General features: G+C 38.4%; 2 protein-coding genes across 5 annotated transcripts in view; one reads left to right on the forward strand and one right to left on the reverse strand.

Annotated features, from left to right (window-relative positions):
• The window catches only part of EPO (erythropoietin), a 99,780-nt gene that overhangs the window by 62,235 nt on the left and 28,697 nt on the right, over positions 1 to 8,848 (reverse strand). For all 4 annotated transcript variants that reach the window (XM_072399233.1, XM_072399231.1, XM_072399232.1 and 1 more), the window contains one exon: positions 7,375 to 7,556. The gene's annotated coding sequence lies outside the window, so the exon portion shown is untranslated. The remainder of the gene's footprint in view (positions 1 to 7,374; positions 7,557 to 8,848) is intronic.
• LOC140322675 (chloride channel protein ClC-Kb-like) overlaps positions 371 to 8,848 on the forward strand; it is a 22,444-nt gene continuing 13,966 nt past the window's right edge. Inside the window, 8 exon segments of the mRNA XM_072399229.1 lie at positions 371 to 595; positions 3,457 to 3,585; positions 3,918 to 4,049; positions 4,052 to 4,209; positions 4,353 to 4,430; positions 4,543 to 4,621; positions 6,239 to 6,364; positions 8,597 to 8,681. Coding sequence (XP_072255330.1) covers positions 391 to 595; positions 3,457 to 3,585; positions 3,918 to 4,049; positions 4,052 to 4,209; positions 4,353 to 4,430; positions 4,543 to 4,621; positions 6,239 to 6,364; positions 8,597 to 8,681 — 992 coding nt within the window. The 5' untranslated portion in view covers positions 371 to 390.

Consider the following 8,848-nt stretch of genomic DNA (forward strand, 5'->3'; position numbering starts at 1 on the left):
GTCTTGATCACCGTTGCAATTAAAACAGAAAGGGGAGGTGCTGCAGCCTTTTTTAAAAAAAGATAAAATACATTTTTTACTTTTAATAAAAGGATTGTCTACCCATTTATGTAAAGTAACAATGTTGAGTTTAGGTCCGCTTTAAGCATTACACCAAGATAAGCGGAGGCTTTTTTTATCACTAAAATTCTCACTTCTTATCTCCTAAGAACCCCCCCCCCCCTTCTCGTGTACACACTGATCACCAAACAATCTGTGTTGTGATTGCACACAATCCCCGTCTCTCATTCTTGGCCTGAGTTGGGCAGGGCTGGCAGGTGTGGCTGTAATCTGGATACCTTTGTATAAAAGGATGAGCAGAGCCAGATGTCAGATTCCTGGACAGCCACAATGGCACACGTCAAGATTGAGGAGCAAAATGGAACCGAACAGAAGTTGGAGATGTTGGAGCTGCCTGAGAAGAGGAAGAAAAGAGGGGAGAGTAAAGCTGAGAGCGAGATGACAGAGAGTGAAGTTTATTCTTACATCCCGAAAGAAAAAGAGAACCAAAGTACATTTCTCCTGCTGTGGTCACGGTTCCTGACGTGTATGAGACGTAAGTATAATCATTTATAACAATATTTATATTCAATGACTTATCAGCCAGGGTGAAATACAAGTCTACATGAAATATAAGAGGATAGAGTCGTTGTCTTTATGTACTTTCTGGCTCGAGAAATGTGTTATGGGGAATAAAGCTTTAGGGTACTCATACAAGGTATAGGATGGCATGAAATGATGATAATAATAAATAATATTATATTATATTATATTTTAATAAACAGGGTTTATATAGCGCCAACATATTACGCAGCGCTGTACATTAAATAGGGGTTGCAAATAACAGACAGATACAGACAGAGGGACCCTGTCCCAAAGAGCTTACACTCTAGGAGGCTCCACATTAATGATTATGGATAGGGAAAAAATTGTTGAATAGTTAGGTCTGTGAATATACACAGACCAACTGCTCCTGGGGTAAAATAGTTGAGATGAGATCTTTTCAGTTCTTGTACCCCACTCGGAGCAAGTTTATGTTGTCCTGCACTGTGGTTAAATGTATAATTATTATTGCTCAGTTATTAAAGTAATTGCATGCTTTCTTTTGGATGGCAAGTGGCCTTCTAACCAGTATGAAGGATGTACTGGGTCCTGTTATCAAGAAGCACAGAATGATCTGAACTCACCATTATAGGCAGAATTTCAATGTGCCAAGCTGTCCCCTTTCAGTGTATATAATGATTTTATAGAGGACCAGACTAAAGCTACATACATGCACTGGATAACTGTCCACAATCGTTTATCTCAGGTGAAATCTTTAGGGTGTGTACATTGGTCACCTTATAACGTTTACCGAGCCGACGTGCTTGATCACAAAATGACTAACCAAGAATGAGCAATGTCTTAAAAAGGAGGACACAAGGCGGTGGCTCTTGCTCCCCTCTCATAGAATAAGACAGCTGTGTGAAAAGCATTTGATTACTCTACTGATCACAAAAGGAGGAAGGAGCACTGTACACACAGCACTGTTCTATGCAGAGAGGAGAAGGGAGGGCGAGCCACTGGCACTCCGCTGTGTTATCCTCCCTTGATTTGTATAGATACCCCCTGACGGATCCATTAATGATGTCAGACAATCACTCTTCATGTCAGATTCTCACCCGAGACGAGCATGATTGTTCATGTTAGGCGAGAATCATCTGACGTGTGGGTCCTGCCTTTTGTGAAAGCAAGCAAAACCAAGCGAGAGCTCTGAAGTTTAGGTTATGTGTAGAGATCAGGAGTTGCCTGATATAGTATTGAGCTGCCAGTATATAACTACATTACAATGTACATTATAAGTACATTACAGTACAATATACTGAAAGTCTTACTGACAATCAGGCTTTACTATGATTTACTTTATGGTTGCATTGTAGCACCTGTGAGGGATTGATGTGTGTCTACAGAAACACTTTATAGCTATTGTATGACAACCACAAGAACGCAATCATACATTTGTGTTACATTAGCACATTTGCATGCCTGTGTGTTGCAAGTTACTATGTAATGTATTTGACTTGAATGTGTTGTCCGCTGCTTTACAGCAGTGTAAAGGTTGGGCCTGCACTATTAACAGTGCAGCATAATGGGCTTTGATGGTCATTAGTGATAAATAGCACCACAATGTACATCAGGCAGTATGCTTATTACCATGCAGGGGCAGCATAGCACCTATATATGTAAATGGGCCCTTAGGACCTGTTTTGATAGGCTTTAACGAGTTTTGAATAAACCCAAAGCTTATCACCACAGAACCTGAATGTGTGTGTCTGCCACTCCTTGTGTGTTATTACACAACACAGACAAGCAAAAATAGCAGTCGATTAAATGGTCTTCTCTCAACACCATAGGGATTGCAAATGGCATTGCTGCTTTACGACGATTTAGCCAGTCACTTAATCTGTTGGAACAACTGGTACAGATGACATGTGGAGCCCAAGATTTATCCTTTGTCACCAAGTGGACAGCAGAAATTTAATTTGTATATCTTTTTAAGTTCTGTGATAATTTGGCAATGTTGTGCTTTCGTCGTGAATGAACCACAAAGGTAACAAATGAAATAAATCGCAGTTAGTGCAAACTCTAACCTTAAAAAAATAAAACTGTTGGTAAATGTTGTAACATGTTAAGGCTATTTATAACGAATTGTACACAATAAATAATTAGCTGCATCACAAAAACTAGACGTGCTAGAAAAAAACTGAACACAGGTTTGAAATCTGCATCTGCATCAAAAATACTACCTAGTCCACATACAATTATATCTGATGAAAATGACATGTTGACCTGTGTGTTATCGGTGCAAACTTGGTATTATTATACAGTGTGATCATTATCGGTGTATAGTATTATTATACGGTATGATCGTTATCGGTGTATACTCGGTATTATTATACGGTATGATCATTATCGGTGTATACTCGGTATTAATATACGGTGTGATCATTATCGGTGTATACTCGGTGTTAATATACGGTGTGATCATTATCGGTGTATACTCGGTATTAATATACGGTGTGATCATTATCGGTGTATACTCAGTATTATTATACGGTATGATCATTATCGGTGAATACTCAGTATTATTATACGGCGTGATCATTACCGGTGTATACTCGGTATTATTATACGGCGTGATCATTATCGGTGTATACTCCGTATTATTATACAGAATGATCAATATTTTTGTGTATAATCGGTATTAATATACGGTGTAATCATTATCTGTGTATACTCTTTATTATTATAAAGGAGTGAACCTTAAGCAGGACATTTTCTTTTAAAAAATTGACAAAGATTGCTTCAGTAGAAGAGTCTGGTCATAATACAATGTTAAACACCACAATGTACTGACTGACTCTGTATGTATTGCAGCTGTGGGCCAGACTGTGCGTTACGCACTGAAGCGTTTCGGTGAGGACTGGATCTTCCTCTTCTTGTTGGGGATCTGTATGGCTACCATTAGCTTTGGTCTGGATGTCACCATTGCCAAGCTGCAACGACGTGAGTATCAATGTACCACAGATTTTTTTTTTCCCTCTAATATGTCCCTGTAACATTTTACCTTTGTTGATCATAATCTAGAAGCTTGTTGTCATTTGCTCCAAGTTGGTAATCAAGTGACAGTTTCATTTGCAGTGGAGAGATTATGTCATTTAATGCCATTTCAAACCTAGCTAAACAGTACATCCCAGATCAGATGGGTCCTCTGCTATTTAAAGATTTCTGAATCACTGACCAGTAGTGAATATACAGCTAGTCATGATAGTTTAAGGGTTTATTTTCACAGTTTGAGATTATGTTTAAATATTTCTTTCTCTACCTTCTATTTTCAGTCAATTTGTGGGTGTACGACGCCCTTGACCAATACCGGTATTTGCAGTACTTCTCCTGGATTTCATATCATGTTATACTCATGTGTGTATCAGCTGGGGTTGCCAAATATATCTCTCCTCAGGCTGCAGGTATGTTTTTCCATCACTATACATTCAACCACTATCCTATGAGTCTGTGACTCTGAGAGGGGTGGTCCTGGAAGAATTCTTCACTTTCCGCACATTTATTGCCAAATTAATTGGTGTCACCTGCACTCTTGCTGCTGGAAACACAATATTTCTTGGTAAAGTGGTAAGTATCATGTCAATAAAAAAAATATATTGAGATTTAGGACAGGATGGGGTGTAGTAAAGGAGCTGTGTAAAAGGACAGCACAGGAATTGTAGATATAGAGCATGGAGATGTAATAATTGTATTGTTTCCTCTATTAATAGGGACCTTTTGTTCATATGGGCACCATACTTGCAACTCTGCTGGGAAAGATTATGGTTAGAATTGTTGGCGCTAAAGAGGTAATATTATGCATCAATGACTATAAATCACAGACATCCAGAATGTGATCTGCATCGGTCCCATAGTGTCAAGTCCTACCTCTGCGATGACACTTCTCTTATTGGTTTCTAGAATTCGAGCCGCAAGTATGAACTTTTGATTGCTGGAGCGGCGGTGGGGGTAGCTTGCTGCTTTGTTGCCCCTGTAGGAGGTAGGCAGCCTGCATTATATGTTTAATATACTACGCTTTTTATTTTGTCATGCATTTTATAACATTTTATTATAGCAATACCGAAGGTGCTGTCATAGTTTGCAGCAAAACTTAATTACTATAAATGTCAGCCATTAACTTCTCAGGTCATGCATTTTTTTCCCACAGTGAACTTTGTCTTGTCTTTGGCTCTCAGCTAGTAAATGTAATCACATGAAGGGGTTGGCAGGGGTTCAGTGCTGGAGGGAATAGCTTTGACCTTGTTAATCCTGCAATACAAAAACCTTCACTACCAAGATTTATCTTTTTCTCATTGGAACCTTTTGTATTTATTATAATCATTTGTATATGTTCAAAAAAACATGTTGTTTATTTATCTTACTTTGGTCAAAATGTAAAAACATTTTTTATATATTAGTGGTGAAAATAAAGTAATCATGTTATTTTAAAAAACACGTTGTGATATAAATAGACCACCATACCTTCCCTGTTAGGCTAGATTATGCTGGAGATCTTTCAGCCAGGAAATGGGATGGGCTCAGACCTGCTGCAGCTTCTAATATACATTATAAAAAGTTAAAAAACCTGGAGTTAACAGAACTGCCTGGGGGAATTTTTATTACATTTGTGACAATTTAGGTATTCTCCTTATTTTTTATGCAAGCAAAACAGAGGCGAGGGAGGCAGTTGTTGGAAAGAGCAAAAAAGTCATCCATATCTATGAAGATTTGTGGTTAAAGAGACCCTGTCACTATACAAGAGGTTTAAACCAAGCCATTTTTGTAAAGGAAGGATGTAAATACTTACATTTCACAGGCTCACACACACTCTGGCCCTGATTTATTAAAGTTCTCCAAGGCTGGAGAGAATACACTTTCACCAGTGAAGCTGGGTGATCCAGCAAACCTGGAATGGTTCTGGTCCAGGATTGAAAACATTTGCTAACAGATAGCTAACAAATTGCTTGATTTTAGGAAATCCAGTCCAGGTTTGCTCAATTACTCAGCTTCACTGATGAAAGTGTATTCTCTCCAGCTTTGGGGAACTTTAATAAATCAGGGCCTCTCTGTTCATGAGAAATCTTTTGGTAAAATCAACAGGTTGGTATTGTATCATGTAATTTTGGGGGTCAGATAGAGAAAGCAATGGGAGCTATGGGGGACCATGGACATCTATTTCCTGCAAATCTCAGGGAATGTTTTTACAGTATTAGTGTGCTAGGTGGCACAAGCCGTTTAATAATTTTGCTGTAACGATTTTCTTTATATTTTAGGTTTTCTTTTTGCAGCACAGTAAATCTGTGGTACAAGCAAATCTCTGTAAAAAGGAAATTCTTTTCACTCGTCAGCAGTGACAAGCGTAGCCAACTGTAACTTGGGCTGCATATTGTACATAACATGAGACACGGATTTCGTATTAAATTGTGGAAAATGTTGATAAACATTGGGAAGTATTGCCTACTTGCGGGAAATCAGGGCAAGGAATGAGTAATATAAATGCAACAAATGGTGATTTGGTGATAAAAGACCTGCTCAAGATGAAAATATTATTTTATAAATAGGCCACTTGATTTTCTGTGCAGTAAGCAATGGCTGACATGAATTCTTTCTTTCCCAGGTGTTCTCTTCAGTGTGGAAGCCACGGCTACACACTTTGCTGTGCGGAATTACTGGCGTGGATTCTTTGCAGCTACCTGTGCAGCTTTAATGTTCCGTCTGTTGGCCGTGATTAATAGTGAAAGAGGTGAGTCCCCGGAGATCGGCCAGATGAATACAGGACAAATGTCCATTATGAGCGGTCAGTAAAAAAAAAAAATCTATACTGAGAGTGGCCGACTTCAATGGTCTCCTTCTGAAAATAATTGGCTGGCAGGCTCTGGCTTTAATATTTAAGCTACACTCCTGCTTTGAATACTTGGTTCAGATCAGTGACTTCCTTCGAGTGTGCTGGGGATGAATCCCAACATCCCAGCATGACCACTCAAGGTGGCCAAAGAAGAAGAAAATGAAAGGTGCCTTGCACTGAAATGTGGATAGGTGAGTCATGGGGTTTAATATTAAGGGTATAATGTGCTTTAGTGTTAGGTTTACAGGAAAGGTTTGTGGTTTGAAGTTTACAAGGATGATTATTAATCCCATTATATGGAAGATTAGTGTTCATTTAACAAGGAAAGCTATTGTTAACTATACCGAGTAGTTTTAATTTAGGGGAGGATAAATGTAGGGTTCACAGGAAAGGTTAGTGTTAGGATTACAGGGGAGGGTTAGTGTTAACATTACAGGGATGATAATCTGTAATTTATAGATAGAGTAAGTGTTAAAGAAAAGGCTTGTGTTATGTTTAGAAAAAGTGCAAGTGTACAGGTTACAGGGTGAATATTGGGAATAGTGGGTCTGATTTATTAAAGCTCTCCAAGGCTAGAGAAGATACACTTTCATCAGTGAACCTGGGTGAGCCAGTAAACTTTGAATGGATCTGGCTCAGGACTGAAAAACTTTGCTAACCAAAAGCAAATTACTTTAAGAAATCTATTCTAGATTTGCTGGATCCCCCAGGTTCACCAATGAAAGTGTATCTTCTACAGCTTTTGAGAGCTTTATTAAATCAGGCCAGATGTGAGAATTGCAAAAAGGAATAAAGTGAAGGTTATAAGAAGGGTTCTTGTTAGCATTAGAAGGTGGGTAGGTGTAATTTCTCTTTAAATCACACCTCCAACAATGAAAATACAAAGACAAACAAAAAGATATACAAACCTTGCTGCATATTCCCAGAACTTTTGATCATTCATATTCTGCTCACTATTTTCCTGAAAGGATCAGAAGAGTCAGGTCCGGAGGTGGGCTTCCTGCATTGGTTTCTCCTCCTCCATACCAGAGGCATTCCCGTCCTTCTTTTTTCCCAGTTGGCTGGTTGGAAATTTAGGACCACAGGCATTCTGTGGGAGACAATAAAAAGCAAAAAAAAGGATAAGTGTCAACCAGGCATATTACAACCAGATTTTTGTATATGTAGGTACCTGATAAACATCAAATAAAATATATCTCTAATGATATTACACATACATCATTACTATATCCCATAGCTTGTCCGAATTTATACATCAACCATCATGTGGAAAAGTAAACTCACCTTGTGGAAACTGTTGGGTTTATTGATGGGTTTGGAATACTGATGAATCAGAGTTATTAAGCCACAATAGAGATGTTTGGCACAAACTGAATACAGCATTTCAGGAGATGAATCTCAAACCAACTGGGAAGCATAGTGATGGAAATGTTCTGCTTTAATATTACTTTGCTGCTTCAGGGTCTGCACAGCTTGTAGTCATCAAATCATCTTTGAATTCTGCATTATATCAAAGTATACTTGATAGGAATGTAAGGGCATCTGACAGATGGCCCTACATTCTCATCAAGTATACTTTGATACAATGCAGAATGGTTGAACCTAAAATTGGTATTTCAACACAATAAACTCACCAAGCAATGGGTCCAAAAGAAGAAATGATGGGTTATGGGCTGCCCAAGTCAAAGCTCTAATTTTAATTCCACACATGGAGGAATAATCAATTTTACAAACATAATGTCAAAGACTGGAAGCAGGTTTGCAGAATATCTACAATTTGTGCAAAAAAAGTGAAATGCCAGCTTCTGAGGGCATTGGTATACTTATATTTTCCTAAATTTTTTGTTGAATGTTGGTTATTTAATAAGTATATCACTTTTACCTGTAGCTGCTATTTGAATGAAGATACAATCTATTACTGTTTAAATGCACTGAACAATGTTTAAAGGGTGTGTTTATTTTATTCATGTGGCTGTATGTTTTGTTTAGACTCCATACCTTGTTATTTTCATGTTTAAATATTTAACAAACATGAAAACAGAAACATAAAAACAAAAATCCGTTTAGAGCGGAGACCTGAGGTCAGCAGTCTGGTTCCTAAGATCATCCCTCGTTTTCTTATTTTTTCAGAAACGGTTGCCATCCTCTTTCGAACTAATTGGAAAGTGGAATTTCCTTTTGACCTGCCAGAATATTTGTCCTATGCCATTCTGGGGTAAGTAAAAAAAAACCTGTGAAGTGTTGCTGTGATCAGAAACACTTTCATATGATCCTCCAGCATAGGAGATGAGGGTCCTTTTATGTCTTTCTGGCAGCTCTGCGGAGTCCCAGGTATCCCAGGTACCAGAGGGTCACATTGCAGAGTCCCAGGTATCGGTTAGA

Source organism: Pyxicephalus adspersus, chromosome 2, assembly GCF_032062135.1.
Source record: "Pyxicephalus adspersus chromosome 2, UCB_Pads_2.0, whole genome shotgun sequence".
NCBI lineage: Eukaryota > Metazoa > Chordata > Amphibia > Anura > Pyxicephalidae > Pyxicephalus > Pyxicephalus adspersus.